This window comes from Aphelocoma coerulescens, chromosome 1A, assembly GCF_041296385.1.
Source record: "Aphelocoma coerulescens isolate FSJ_1873_10779 chromosome 1A, UR_Acoe_1.0, whole genome shotgun sequence".
Lineage (NCBI taxonomy): Eukaryota > Metazoa > Chordata > Aves > Passeriformes > Corvidae > Aphelocoma > Aphelocoma coerulescens.
The window spans coordinates 34,409,005-34,424,619 of NC_091014.1; the positions used below are offsets into that span (position 1 = coordinate 34,409,005).

Below are 15,615 nucleotides of genomic sequence, written 5' to 3' on the forward strand. Positions count from 1 at the left end.
AACTCGTCCAGGGTTTAAATGGGCCTTTTCCTGGCACAAAATAGCCTGGAAATTTGACATCAGCCACTCAGCACAGCAGAATAGGACAACGTCATTGTCCATTACAACTGGTACCAATTTGACTTCAAATTTAAATGTGCCAGCAAAATAAGAGTAAAGATAGGCACCCTTCTCTTTCTTGCTGCACCTGTCTCTATCTGTGGAGTTTGGACTTCACTGGCTTTGTTTCTTTGAATACAGTGCAGCAATTTTCCATGCCACTCTTTCTAGCCCTAGGGACATCACACATGTGAACTGGTTAAAGAAAATAGCACTGCCTTAGTGCATTTTTCCATAGCAATAGGTAGCGGGTAGTCTATTATAGTTAATAGTACCTGGACAGTTGTGATTTTGTCATACACAGCTGCTCAGGCTGCCTGCCTGTTATGCCAGTGCTTGTTCTGGGGGTTTGTTGTTGAGGTATTTTTTTTAATCCACTGCTCTCATCAGAAAATGGTAATCACAACATTTTCTGATCATTTTCCTTGCCCTCTCCTCAGCCTGCCAGTATGGCATTACGCATGTTTTTAGTAAAGGAAAAATTTAAAACTGGAGGAGCAGAATTACATGAAAGACTGGAAGGAGAACTGCTGCTGAAGTCAATTCTGGACTGACTGTGGTCAGCCAGCATGAGTGGGATATACATCTCCCCTTTTTCTCCTCCAGCAGGAGGCCATAGGCTCAGCCTTTTGGAGCCAACATGTTCTTTCTCTTTGCTGAGATTAAAATAACCAGAAATTACAAATCTTCCTTCATAAAGCTGCAGCCCCCTGAGCCCCTAATTTTATCAACCTTACTCAGAGCTTGTATATCTCTATCAGCTTTCATAGATCATGCTTCAATTTTGTTTTCTAAAATACAAGTTTGAAGGAAGCCACTATTGTACATTGGAAATCCAGACAGCATCAAAAAGCTAAGGCAGTTTTCTCTTATTTTATCTGTTGTCCCTTATTCATTGTTTCTTGTATTTCTATTCATATATTCCTGTTTCTAAAATCTTGCTCATTCCTGTTGCTATGGTAAAAGCCTGCCTGAAAAAGGAGAATTATAGCAGCAAGATACACTGACCTACAAAATAATCAGAACATAGTTGCTCCATAAAAAACGCTGCTTTCAAAGTAACTGCTAGAAAATCTTGAGTGGGAAAGGGAGATGGCCAAAGTATAGGGACCATGTACATGGATCTGGATTTAGTAAAAACTCCAGCTTATGAACAAAATTGCTGCCTCTGACCAGTGAATCTGTACAACTGGTTTCCCATAAACAGGAATTTTCCATGATTGCAATATCAACAGTAGTAGACACCCAAAAAAGTGATCTTGAGTGTCTGTTTCTGTTGTTAGCCTTCCAGCTCCAATGTGATTTTCTCCTCTGTGTACATGAGTGTCATTGATACAGTGTTGTATTACAGTGGCTGATCCTTGCTGGAGGCATGGTTTCTTTTCCAACAAACTGATCTGAAGTGAAGTGAAAACCAAACCATGAATTTTTTGGTTCACCTCCCAGACTGTAAAAATGGATGGTCTCATTAATGATTAACACAGCAGCTGGTAGCTCTCAGGAGATCTGGAAGAACATACTGCAGTGTCTCCCTCCTCCAGCAAATATATTGGCTTAACATTTTTCTGTACTTGTACAACTTATTTCAGTATACATGCTTGAATCCCAGCAGAGTGGATCTCTGCCTTCATACCTGCTCTAAGATCAGTAAGGATGCGTTAGATCCTAGATGCATCGGATAATTTTTTGCGATGTTATTACTACTTAGTGGTTTGCAGTTCCCTGTGATGCTAGCATGACTTTTAGAATGCTCTTCTATTTCAAACTGTGCTGTGGGCATTGAAGATTTCCAGTATCTTTTTGCCCACAGTATGGTTAGGTCATTATGAATCAAGTAAAATTTCACAACAATTTTGCATTTACATGGGCATCACTTCTGGGTGTTTTGCTATTGATAAATCCTTGTTACAGCATTAAACTGTGTAAAAAATACACACATCTATTATTGTCACAAAGCGTTTACTCCTGTTTTTACTCCACAGTACTGGAGTACACTGTGCCTGGGCAGCTGACAAAAGTGTAATGAACTCTAAAGAGCCAGAGGGATCTTTTTAGACTAAGTGTTCTCAGAATGTGTTTAACTGGTTAGCACTCAGGAAATAAAAGTGCTAAAAAAAAACCAACCCAAAAAAAATAATTTCAAAAACCCCAGAAATCTCTAAAATAAAAACCCTACCACTTAGTAATTTTGTGTATAGCAAAAAGTGGTAAGAAATCTGGAGGCTTTTCCCTATTGCTCTAGAAGAGAACTGTGAGCATATATTGTCTTCTAAACTATCTGATTTTTTTTAATCCTAAAAAATATACTACTGTCTCTGGAAACTTGTGCAAATTTTCAAATAGTTGTCTCTAAATATAGGTACGTTTTCCTCTATATTTGCTGTAAAACCTTGGTGAAGGCATGTATAGTACACCGGTTTCCTCCTTCGCACAGATGGGGCAGATACGGAAGCTCACCTGTGCACAGTTACAATGGATAATGCCTCCAGAATTTATCACAAGGTTGTTTCTGTGGTGTACATGATGATACAAGCCAGCATAGAACACCTGACAGTCAGCAGGTTGATCCTGGCCCAAAGGGTACTTGTTTATCCAGCCATTCATCGGGGCAGCACCACCTTCTTCAAGGAGATCACTCCAAGCTGAATGTTGTGCTAGTGCCAGAGGCCAGAAGGAGGATGGGAGGGGAAGGTGGAGCCTCACCTGAGCCCAGCAGAGTCCTGAGCCCCTGCCACAGCTGTCTGTGAGACAGACAGCAGGTGGGAGATGCTGGGCATTAAGGGTGTGGTGGCAGAAGTGAGATCTGCTGCTGCTGCATCCCACCATGGGAGATGAAATCCAGATCCAGCTGGTGTAGCTGTGAGGCTGAAGTACACTGGAGTGTTTGTAATTTTGGTTTGTAACACTCAGTTCATTTGCTTTCACTGACCTGAGTGGATATGTGTTTCTCTCATTAGAGATCCGAGCTCAACTCGTTGAGCAGCAGAAATGCCTGGAGCAGCAGACTGAAATGAGAGTGCAGCTTCTTCAGGATCTGCAGGATTTCTTCCGCAAGAAGTCAGAAATAGAGATGGAGTATTCCCGAAATCTGGAAAAACTAGCAGAGAGGTTCATGGCAAAAACAAGAAGTACAAAGGATCATCAGCAGTACAAGTAAGAGAAACTTGCTTGCCCATCACCCCCATGTTGTACCTGTTTCTGGTTCCCAAGGCCTGTTTAAAATTTCCACCGCTGCTTAGCAGTGCAGCAGTTCTCATTGCGGTTAAAGGTAGGTGAGTGCCTAAATACTGTTGTTGATGTGGCTCTCTGCAGTTACTCAGGTCAGCTTCTGACAAGTAGTTTCAGTTTATTAAAAGGTAAGTTGCACAAATATTATTCCTAACCTACCATATGGATTTTAAACCACCCAAAATACAGCCAGTAAGTATCTAGAGGAGATACAGAGCCACAAAAGGGCTTGAAAGCTGTGTGCCAATCTCTAGTGGAGTTGATAGGATTTTTAAAGTATCTGCATGAAGGTCAGTCAACATTACAACAACAACAAAAAAGACATTAATAAAAAAGCTTTGTGATTTGTTGTTGCATGTGAACTTTGCTATGTCTTCACCCCTCTGATTCCTGGAAATAAAAATGATGTGAACGTTATGCATTGTTTACAGTTTAATGTATCCCTTTAATAGCATAGTATCTTTTGTGCAAAACAAGTGGGCAGGTAGTATCTGGCATACTGTGTACAGTATGTTTTCTGAAGTGTTTCAAGTGCATCACTTGCTGACAGTCTCATGTGGTTATTTTCCTGACTTGAGCTGATTACTGAATGCATGTGTCTGGCCCTGTTATGCTTAGGGATTTAGAACAGTATTTTGTGTTTGTAAAACTAAAAAATAATTTTCCCGCTGTTCACTCAGTGCTGTGCTAGAGATACACAGATAGAACTGTTGTTTCAGGACAAGTCTTTTCCAAATACATCTGGCAAAGGAAAGGTTAATGAAATACAGCTTGCACTGTTCAAAGAGCGTTAGTATATATTTGTTAAAATTTGTTTTAGTGACTCAGTGATTCTCTGAAATAACCAACTTGTGCATATGTCACCACTTCAGAGAGAGCCCTGTCTTTTATTCTGCTGTGGCAAAATCTTTTTTCCCTGTGCATACAAACATCTTTCCTTGTTCTTAAACATGTTAAATCCAGACTGGCAGTTGTGCCTGGGGGTTATGACTTGAGTTCTGCCTTTGGCTTTGTTCTTGCAGTTCTCTGCTTTGAGAAGGGGTTACAGCAAAAGTCGCTTTAGTTGTTGGTCCCCTGAGCTGCTTCCACCATTGCCCCCAGAACAATCAGGAAGGTCTGTGGAATCAGCTTTGGGACATGCAGAAGCAGTGAGGACCAAGCAATATCATCAGCATGGACTTTCAGGAGTGCTCATGTTGTCTGACCTGGCTGATAAAACCCCTTGCTGTGAAGTAACACTGTTACAATGTCCATCTGAAACAAATGGAAGCTTTCTTAACTCCTGATTCATAGCAAAGCACTGATGAAGAAAAGACTTTTGTCTGTTAATCATTCATTGTTGCTTTGATTCTGAGGGTGAGAGCTAAAAGTAGACAATTAGATGGGAGTTAAAGGCCATATTTCTAACAATGAGAATAGCTAATTATCAGAAGAGTTTGTCAAGAGTTGGTGGAGTTTCTCCCTCAATTTGTCACCACTTCTGCCTGTTTTATCTTCATGTGCTTTATCCTTTTAACTTAAGGAGAATCCCTGTAAAAGAGAAAGAAAAAAAAGAGCAGCAAGTTTCTAGAGCAGTTAGTTGAAAGGAAAACTTGATACTAAAATGTCAATAAAAACATAAGACAAGTTTTATAAACAAGTTTTTGTCATCTGTGAAACAGTAGCTGAACTATATGTATTTTTATTTTGCCTTGTGTAGAAGAAATGAGAAGTCATCTTTGATTTCACTTTTTGCTATATTAAAGCTGGGAGTGGGCCTACGTTGCAAAAAGTCTGTCATGGGAATTCAGAATTGGATCACTGGAAAAAGTCCAGTCCTGCTGTTTGTCTTGTAATTGACACATCTAGGACTAGCAGTAGCAGTATTTTTATGAATGCTGTGAATTTATGAGCACTGCTCACAGAATATGGATGCTTGAGACATTTTCTTCTACTTCATCAGTTAGACAAATCCAGTGCAGTGAAACTGCTACACCTGCAATTTTGCTCATGAAGGATTTGGGTTGTGCTTCCAGTGCTCATGTATTTCTAATGTCAAATATTAATTACTGTTACTCTTCCAGGAGTGGCCTTTGTTGATTTGGAATATTTACATGTACTCCATTTCTGAGCTTTGTGGCAAGATATTTTTATACTTTGAGGTGGCTTGCAGAGTATATCCATGCCTCATGAAACTTGAATGTGTCTTAAAAGCCATCTGAGGCTTGCCTAACCTGGGTTACCCAAGAATGGGTAGACTGACTGTTCAGAAGCAGCTATTTTTATGTAACAAGTTATGACTGTAAATGTCAGTGAGGTGTTTCAGTTAATAACATAAGTTTTTCATTTCTATACATTATACATGTGTGTATCTCCTTCCTTAGGAAAGACCAGAACCTCTTGTCACCAGTGAATTGCTGGTACTTACTCCTGAACCAAGTGAGAAGAGAAAGCAAAGATCATGCAACGTTGAGTGATATCTACCTGAACAACGTGATCATGCGATTCATGCAGATAAGTGAAGACTCCACCAGAATGTTCAAGAAGGTAATGCCTCTCCTGCAGTCCTCCATCCAGGCTTGTAAGATGCATGAGGGAGGCAAGTGTCCTAATAGATAGCATTTGAGGAGAAGATTCAGCACACACAGCATAAAATCTGTTTTAGCATACATATAAATTCTTCATGACTTTTCTCTTGAAGCAAATACTTAGTGCTGAAATGCTTGGGACCCTGCCGTATATGCTGGTAACCTGAAGAGCTGACTCACAAATATCCAAAAAAAGCAGGGGAAAAGCCTGTCCTTCTCTAAAAAGCACACTTGTCCGCCCATGCAGAAAGAAAACAGTTTTCGCTTAGGACTCTTGAAATAGTAAAGCTGTATTAATGAATTATTTGTAAAAAAAAAATTCATTGTGAATGAAACAGATTGAAGACAAAGCAAGAGTTTGCTTTGTAGTTCCTTGACATAAAGTTGGTAGCTTATGCTGCAGTTCTCCTAAAAGTGTTTGCTTTCTAATATTAAATATGAACATATGCTTTTGGTAACTAAAGTATTTCTATTACATCCTGTAAGTGTTGTCTCTGTACATGCTTGTCCTTGTCCATGACTATTACGTTTTTTCATAATGCATGCAATGTGTAAATCCATCATGTGCTAAGCAAGGACTCTAGGCAACCTTAGCTCAAGACCTACATAATGTGTTTGCTGTCATTGTTGTTAAAATGTTCCAAAAGGCAAATAGATTATAAATGCATATTTGTTAGTCACAGTGAGATGCTGGTAGACAATCAGCATACAAAAGAGCTCAAGAAGAGTAAAGGTTAAAAGATGTAAACTATGTGACAAAATGATAGCAAGGGTACCCGAGGTAGTGTTTTCAAAATAGGGAACTGGTTTCACATATACCCCACCATAATTCTAGATAGCACTGGGGTGGGGAGAAGAATCATTTAGGGAGCACACAGGTTGTACTTGAAGGAAATAAAAGTAAAAACTTAAATCAAACTTCCTGGTATGCATTAAAATCTGTAACAGAGACAGAGTTGAAGTTTATAGTTTCTCAATCAGTAATGGGTTGTTCATATAATAGGTCTGGTATGTAAAACTAATTCACTAAGCACTCAATTTAGTAATATGGAAGATAGTTATGAAGTTGAACCAATAACGAGAAAAGTGATTTGAACAGGCTGCAGTACTGTCTGTGTGGGGATATCTCAGAGTTGCAAACCAGTCAGAAATTTCTTTTGGTATTGAATCTGGAATAGCTTTCCAGTTGTTTGTCTTATCTCAGAAGTATCTTCTTCACTAGGTGTGCGTTATTAGACAAGCCTGTTTGCTTTCAGCATGGTTCAGTTCTTTGGCACTAGAAATTTTGCTTTTCCTTCCCTTCTGTCCAGATGGACTGTACAATGGTATATAGTTAGAGTTTTCCGTGAAGTGTGTGCCCCTTTATATTCACTCATAATTTATTAATGGAGATTGCTGCAACTTCTCTCTCGAAAGGAAGAAAATATGTGGATATTTTCAGTGTATTAACAGGAGGTGTATTGTCCCATCTTTCCTCCATTGTCTCTGTCCTCTGTCTTGTGCCCATGCAGGTGCAACATTTGAGATTTTCTCTTTCTAGCATAGCTTCTTGAAGAAGAGCAAGCACCTTCTCTTGCTTTTTTATTCCTAACTTGGATTTTCTAAAGGGGAAAGAAAAGCATGAAAGTTGAGGTAGTCCTGCCGTGCATAACCTGAAGCTCACATTAGTAGAACCCAGATACTCAGCAGCCCTTTCCTACCTTTCATCAGGGTTTGCCATCTGACACTTAGCGTGAGAGTGTTATATCAGACAGCTGTTAGCTGAGGTGGAGCATGGGCAGAGTGAGCTTAGCAAAGGCTGTGTGCAGGGATCTGAGGCAGTCCCATAATGTGAGGGGAAGGGTGGCAGGAAGACATGCAGCACCTCAGCATGGTCTAAGTGAACTTCATGGGCATGTGGACTGAATGTGGCTTGTTCACCAGTATCAAGTCTGAGCACACATTTTTAAGACAGTCTGTCAGGCTCAGTACTTGTTGCAGAAGGTTTCCACTGAGCCCCAGTGTGCACAGTTCTTACTGTGGTGCTTGCTGCAGAGTACTGGTGATTTATTTGCTGTTAGTTCCTAGTTGCAGAACTGATGATGAAGCTCTTCCAGCCCAAACCCTTCCATGATCCTGTGGTAATTTGTGTCAGATGTGAATGAGCAGTCTAACTTAAGGTACTCACAGAATTGCATAATGGATGTTTACTGGGCCACAAAAAGATCTGATTCAAAACGCATGTCCTGTGGTACAGTTCTCTTTGCAGGAAAGAGATCACAGGGGCAAAGAGAAGGTGCACTTAGCGTGAGAAAGGTGACAGCAAACAGCATCCTCCATCAAAATAGTATTCTCTCTCTAAAGAAAATTACATTGATTTTGTTGGAGATTTTTGAACATCAGATAGAGTATTTAAGCATTTTTTTGTCAGTTTCTGTGATTCTGCAGATTACTTAAAAGAACTGTATTTAGAATAAAATATTGTCAGAGAAAATATAACCAGTCTCAATAGGTGTCATATCCCTGTGAAAGCATATGGAATTTGTTCACTGTTCATAGATTTTGAATTAGAGACAAACCATCTCCTGCAGATACTTCTACATTGGAATCTGATCATACTGTTCTGTGAAATATGTACTCTCTCTCACTCTTATAAGTAATAAATATAAATATCAGGAAAAGCAGTAATGTGAAGATTTTAAAAATAGACTAACAAATGCATACTTGGTGTCTTACTGCAATCCATGGCCAAGAGCAGGAAATACCTGTACTCTGTTGGCTCTCCCAGCATTGCACGCAAGAGCATTTAATTTCTAAAATTCTGTGATTCTGTAACTTACAAATACCAGTTAGTCAAGCTTCTCATATTCAATGATTAGATCTTTTAGTTATATATCTTACAGCTTATTAATCTAATGGTATTATGCATCACTACTTTTTACCTTGTTTTAATTCTCCATCAGTCTTGCAGCAACAAGGTGCTTTATTCCATTTCCAAGTCTGGAGAGTAAGTACATACACCAAGTCCCTGATCAGAACAGATCTTCATTGTGCTGCTCTGAAACTCCAGTCTTGCTGACGCAGAAAGGAAAAATGTCTCCGAGTGGATTGCCTCATTGCCCACAAGCAAGATAAGGGGAGACAACAGCAAACTCGCAATCACTCTAAACTTCTTGACTCTTTCTACTCCCTCTTTTTTTCTCCCCCTTTCTTCTCCCAGGAGGATGGGACTTCCCTTTCTGCTTCTCAATGGTAGACATTATTGATTTTTTCCATCTTGCTGGTGGGCATGTTAGTTCTCAAATGAATTTTCTGTGAAGTGAGCCCAACATTTTCTAGAGGAGTACGGTTTGAATTCATATCTTAAGATTGACTCCAGCTTGAATTGTAGTAAAGAAAAGATCAAATAATTTCCTCATTTCCCAGCCATGCTTACCACTAGAGTATTATTTTGTTCCCTCTCCTATGTGGGATATAGCATAAGCCATAAGTTTGTAGCAACCCATTTTACTACTCCTTCTGTAAAAGGTGTGTGCAATAGCCAATGATGATCTGGTAAAATGTAGTGGTAAGGGTGTCTGTGCTCCTTAGTCTTTGTACCTTGTCCTTGTCTCGCTCTCTGTTCTTCATCATTCTGGTTTTTCCTTTTGTGTGCATCTGGACGTTTGGATTGGTTGGGGGAAATGATTCCTACTGGGTATACCCTACATGGTCTGATGGGACAGGATGTGGTATATTCAGGTACCTGATTGTACATGGCTTTGCTGTCTGGCCTGGCCTCCTTACCATGTAGATATTCATTGATTTTGTTCTCCCAGGAGCTATTTGTCATTCTTTCTTTCCAGGGGTCAGGAACTGGCATCTGTTTAAATGTACTAAATCCAGGACAAAGATAGGATCTAGTACAGAGATTTTGTAGTATTTATTGGAAGACATTATGTCAGGCCTCATACTTTCAGCTAGGCACCTAATCTCTTCTTTGTAGTTCCTGGCATATGAAAGCCGTAAGATTGCTGTTGATGCCTGGCCTTCATGCTGTACATAAAATTACAAAAATAAAGTAGCAGAGTTCAAACCTTGCATGCTTTTGCATTTCTTCAGGCAGATGAGGTAGCTGGCCTCCTGGGGACAATTAAAGAATAAAGTAGTAAGGAGAAATGTCAAGCAGAAGGGAAAAGTATTATGCAGAATATTTCATGCAGTGATTCTGGTTACCACAGCAGTAATAATCAACTGTATAAACACATACCCACAAAATCCTTAAGCAGATTTGTATATTTATAATTTATAAACATGTATTTTCCTTGGACAGAAATCTACATAAGCCAAGATGAACACATCATCCAATGTTTACAGTAAAAGATGCTGGAGAAACCAAGCACAATAAATATTTTAGTTCCATAATCTGGCTATTAACAAGGAATATTGACTACCTACTGAATCTATTTGATTTTATACAGATTGTGGCACATAGATTTTTTGCATCATTTCCTTAAACATTTAAATGTTTAAAATTACAGCAAAGCTGTTTGTTCCTATAGACTGGCAAGTCTGGGACAAAATTTTGCTGAGTTGGTTATGTTATTGTCACTGCAGCTCATGAAACCTCCTTAAAAGAAGGGTTTGCTCTTCACTTCCCACAGGGACTCATTTAAATGCAATAGTCACAGAATATTTTCCTTAAATTATGTAACTGAGTAGCATTTTGTATGCTAAATACAGGCACTAAAGAGTTCCAGGAAGAACTGGACTGACTCTTAAATTTCAGTTAAAATAAACAAGAGTAAAGCTGGAGTGCCAAATTATGCTCTAACTGAAAGGGATGGAAAAATTTTAACAGACTTCAATGAAAATATATTAATGTGGAATAAAATTTTAAGTTTCTCAGACTTTAATCCAGAAATACAAATCTTGATAACATCAAGGACCACTGATGTGTTGAAAGCTGAGCACATACTGAAAGGAGGGTTTAGGTGCATTTACTTGTCTGTTGCACGGGTATGATCTGTTCTGCTGTCAGATGAAAAAAATACACTACTGTCTCTTAATGCCTTGAACCAGATTAGTAACATGTATAATATTTTTAGCAGGAATTTCCATATGCTGTAACATTTTTATTATATTCTTTGTTCTCTTGGTTGGTAGGTACTAGTGCATTTCTCAGGGACACAGTGAATAAATAAGCACCTAATAAACAGTGATTGTTTGTCAGATTTTAATAGCCTGATTAGAGCCATCAACTCAGCTCCAGGAAAATGTGTGCTGCATCTTACATTCTGTTGTCTGGGCACCCTGAGGACTGGCTCCTAGAGGAGCACACCATTCACACATGCTGAACTCTACTGCAGGGAATAGGTAGCATAAACAAGAAAGAGGAAAGCAATTAACCCCTGAAAAATAAATGCACTTAACTAGTGCTCTAACGTGCCATATATTACATACCAAAAGCTGTATTGCTTGCCACTCAAGTCAGTATTTCTTGATCTTACATGCTAATGTAAAATATATTGGTTCTTGAAAAAGGAATCCCTTTTATACTGCTAAGTTTACCCAAATTTCTTGATTTTTTTTGATAATTCCTACAAAACCTTTCATCAGAAAGATGCATCAATTGAAATGTTATCCATCACTACAGGCACCCTCTGCGAGTTGGTGTCCACAGATGAAGTGGTGGAGAATAACTCCTTTTTGATTGTGTGGCATTGCTAGGTTGTCACTTTCCAATTTTCACTGGTTTTGCTGATCACCTGCCTCCTCCTCTTTTTGCTTTCCATTTTAAAGCTTATTGTCCTTTTGCAAAAGCATCTTCCTCTTCCTCTTCCATTTGCTTTCAAAGTTACCACTGATCACTGTGTTGCCCTGGAAAAGATGATGTTTGCATGTTAGCCAGTAAATCCTGAGGGCCGGACTGCTTGTGTTGGAGTGCTGGACAGAGCTCAAAAGGAGCAAAGAGAAGAAATGGCTCCTTCCAAATAGTGATCATTCACCAAATCCTCAGCTCATCTGGTGTCTATTTGCATTAAGGTGGGACTACATTAAGAGCAGAAAAGAAAGGTGCATCCTTCAATGTGCCTTGCTTGCAGCAAAATCTCAAAGGTTAAAGAGAAAATTGGTTTGGGGTTTTCTGTCTCACCTTCTCAAGCAAACTTGTGCTACCAGGTTAAAGCATCCTGCCTTAGGATTGCTGTTGCTGTATTAAGGGATTGACTTCTCAGCAGCCTTGAGATGGCTGTGAGCAATAGTTGAAAGGGATAAATTGCTTGAATCTGGAGTTCATCTAGAGTTTCCTCCCACATGTGTATGCTTTCATCTTAATGTCAAACATCTCATTTGTATGTTTTGCCCTTCTTTCTGCTAAAGTAATTTAAAAAACCACTCATATTCAGCTCTATAGAAGCAGCTATCCAAGAATAAACAGGTGGCCTCCACTTGGAGCTTTAAGGAGGTGTGTAAGCTGTGTTAGAGCTGTGCTGCTGACTTTTAAAGGCAGGGTGCCAGTGTAAAGCAATGAAAAGCAATTCAGAATTTTTGCTAAAGATTTTACGGCGTTTCCCTACAGCAGCTTGCAAATCTGCAGTCCTTTTCCAATTCTTCATAAGCACTCTGTACTGTTACATATAGGAAATTTTGTCCTTCTTATTAGATGAAAATAATCTGATATTTGCAAAGAAATTGAAGTAGTAAGCCTTGTGTTCTAGATACTTCAGAACTAATGCATACCTTGTGAAAATACCAGACTTTGAAAAGTATAAGCACTAAGGAAAGTTTCATTGTAATTCTGTGTATCTCAGCTTCAGAGCAGCTGTCTTACTGTGCCTTAGCTACTACAGCTAATGCTCTTAGGAATACAAGAATTTCACTGAAGTGTTTTCTAAATTCTATTCCTGGCTTCTTGTCAGTGAAAAATCATCTTGAATATAAGGATCAGAGTGAATATTGATAAGTGATATGATGGGTGCCTTAAAATACTGCCCAGAGTTAAAGTAGGATAGTAGGAGCAGGAGGAAAAAACCCCCAAATTTTCTGTTCAAGCTACTGTATGTATCTGTTTCATCCTTCTGGAAGACGCAGTGGGTGGGATGTGTGGTGTGGTTTCTCCTCATACATGGACATTGTGCTGGAAATTCTCATTCAGAAACCATTATTCCTGCAGGTGTTCTAGTGATGGCCAAGTATGTGTTAGCAGCTTTGGAGATGTGTCCCTGAGGATTTTCCTTTGGCTTCTGTACAAATACAAAGTACTTCTCATAGCTAAAGGCCATTATCTATCATGGAGATGGAGTTTTTAGAAGCCAGACTAATGATGAATTTATTCACAAAAAAAAAAATCTGACATTTCCAGCATGGATGTTAGAATGCTGAGCATCACAGAAGAAATGTAGCCAGGCTGTTTGCCAAGTCCTGTAGCTCTATTCTGTAGCTGTTTTCCAAAGGCTGTGATACAAATGCCTTCAACTCTTACACAGTTGCCACCATTTTCATCAGTTTGAACTGCTGTGGAAAACTAACAAAGGAATATATTTCAATGAGACTCCAATTAAATACTCTTGTTTTGACATATTTGCTTTGATAATAACTATTGCTAAGCGTTTCTTTTTTTCTGGGTCAGAATGAAAGTAAAGTCACAGTCCAGAAAAGCTAAACAAAGCTAGTTTAGCAGCCCACGCTGTGGAATACTATGCAGTTGGGTATCTGTTTCAAAGAGGAGCCACAATTACTTCTTGCATAAATATTTAGATAGTTGCATGTGCCGAGAAACAAAGACTATCCTAGATGTAAAATTCAGCAGGATGTCCCTCTAGAATATCACATTCTGCATGGTTTAGTTTTTGTATATATCATAGCAGTTATAAAATAGTACACAGTTTGTTCTATTAAAAACAATAATCTTGAACTTTACGCTTTCTATTGGCACCTAATTTCCTGATGCTTTATGGGAAAAATATCTCAAATTACTTCTGGGTTTCCTTGTAGAAGTCCTCTGTCCAGATGTTATCTGTCTGCCTCTGCATCCCTGAATCACTGTTTTTAGTGCAGTGTAATTCAGAATGGTTTTTGTGAGCAACATTGCATTCACTGTCTAGGATGAACAATGAGTATAAATATCGAGAAACAAATGTATGCTGCAGCTTTTACATGCCCTTTCCTAATGATTTTTTTTCTTTAATTACAGAGTAAAGAGATTTCATTTCAGCTTCATGAAGACTTAATGAAAGTACTTAACGAGCTTTACACAGTAAGTATAGTTACTTACTTAGCTTATCTTATACAAATTCCATATCAGACTATTTCTGTAAGCTTTAAGTGGACTTTCATCAACTAAGTTACCCCCAATGGAGATTTTTGTCTTTTACACAAGCCTAAGCTATATTTTTGAAAGAGTATATTCACTTGTTTAAAATACATATGCTAATGCTTTCAGGATTACTCTTTGCTTTCATCAGTTTTTTCCCCCCTGACTCTGCTAAGCCAGTTTATGATGAGTTTTGTTGTTTATTAATGAGACATTTCTACTCAGAGCTTACCAGAGCAAAGCTTCTTTCTTTTCTGCCTTGTTTTTGTCCATGCTGCCATCTGCTTGGTTACCTGTGGACTACACTCAGTAAAAAATCATAGGTGTTTGCAGAACCAGTGCTGTGCTGTCTAAATGTTACTTATGTGCTCTCCCCCATCCCTGACTGGGATAAGTAAATAATGAAAAGAAAAACAGAGGGTTTTGTAGGCTTTCCAAACCATTTAGAGAGGTCAAGAAAAAAACACTGTGAACATTCTGGCAAGCTCCTACTAATGCATAGGAAAATCTGAGAGAACTTAGGTCTGAACCCATTTTCTTGTTTGAAACTCATTCACACAACTTGTTACTGCAAAATGATGTCTATCTGATAACTATTTCCCCAGCTATTTTCTGAGATGGTATGTTGTGAGAAAGAAAAAAAGCAAGAATTACTCTTTTTTTAGAACACATCTGTAGAATTAAGAGGAACTGATGATATGCACCTCTTATAAAAGCCTGTTGATTCCTACTCATTGAGGAAGTTGTACATTTAAATTCTCTTTTTTTGTTTGGAAGAACTGAAACATATATGCTCCAGTACCCCGCATAGCAATCTCTAGACTGCTGTGTTCCCCATTCTCAAGATTTGGAGGACCACAAAAAACCCTTACAATATTGATATCAAGAAACATTTGTGACCTTAAGGAAGTTTAGGAAGCTATCAGTGACCACATCTCCACTGGCAGAACTCAAACATTACTTTTGTGCATCTTGATGATTTTTCTTTTGACCTAGGGAAAATTGTACAACCATCAGTGGATGGGATGAAGAACATTTGAACTCAAGAACAACTTAGGTGGCAAAAAGGAGATCCAAAGAAACTTAGTCTTGTCTTACTGCCCTGAGTTTTTTTGAATTGTTACGGACACATATTCCCAAAGCCGTCCTAAACCACCACTTGTTTTTTTTCCTTTGGGATTTTCTTTGGGGCTTTTTTTGTCTGAAACCACCACTGATTTTGTAGGGTGTGATACTGGAAAACCTTCTTGGCTGAGGCCTGTAGTCAGTGAAGTGTTCTGGGATCAGCTTCTGCAAAGTAGCGATAGCCGCAGACAATGCACACAGCTGCAGGGGATCAGTGACTGCAGGAGCCATGGCACAAGTGGGACTTCAGTGCTGAATAAGCCCTGAAGATACAGTCTTGTTTCAATTAAACAGTTGCATAACTCCAGTGTCTGGCAAGGCTTG

The 15,615-nt window shown here is 38.9% G+C and overlaps 1 protein-coding gene across 10 annotated transcripts in view; it reads left to right on the plus strand.

The window, feature by feature from the left end:
• The window catches only part of SRGAP1 (SLIT-ROBO Rho GTPase activating protein 1), a 145,649-nt gene that overhangs the window by 71,517 nt on the left and 58,517 nt on the right, over positions 1–15,615 (plus strand). For 6 of the 10 annotated variants that reach the window (XM_068998347.1, XM_068998354.1, XM_068998397.1 and 3 more), the window contains exons 2-4: positions 3,057–3,252; positions 5,691–5,853; positions 14,047–14,109. In XM_068998347.1, coding sequence (XP_068854448.1) covers positions 3,057–3,252; positions 5,691–5,853; positions 14,047–14,109 — 422 coding nt within the window. Of the gene's footprint in view, positions 1–2,772; positions 2,859–2,895; positions 2,982–3,056; positions 3,253–5,690; positions 5,854–14,046; positions 14,110–15,615 lie in introns of those variants that run through there. The other 4 variants (XM_068998379.1, XM_068998362.1, XM_068998389.1 and 1 more) reach the window with 4 other exon arrangements.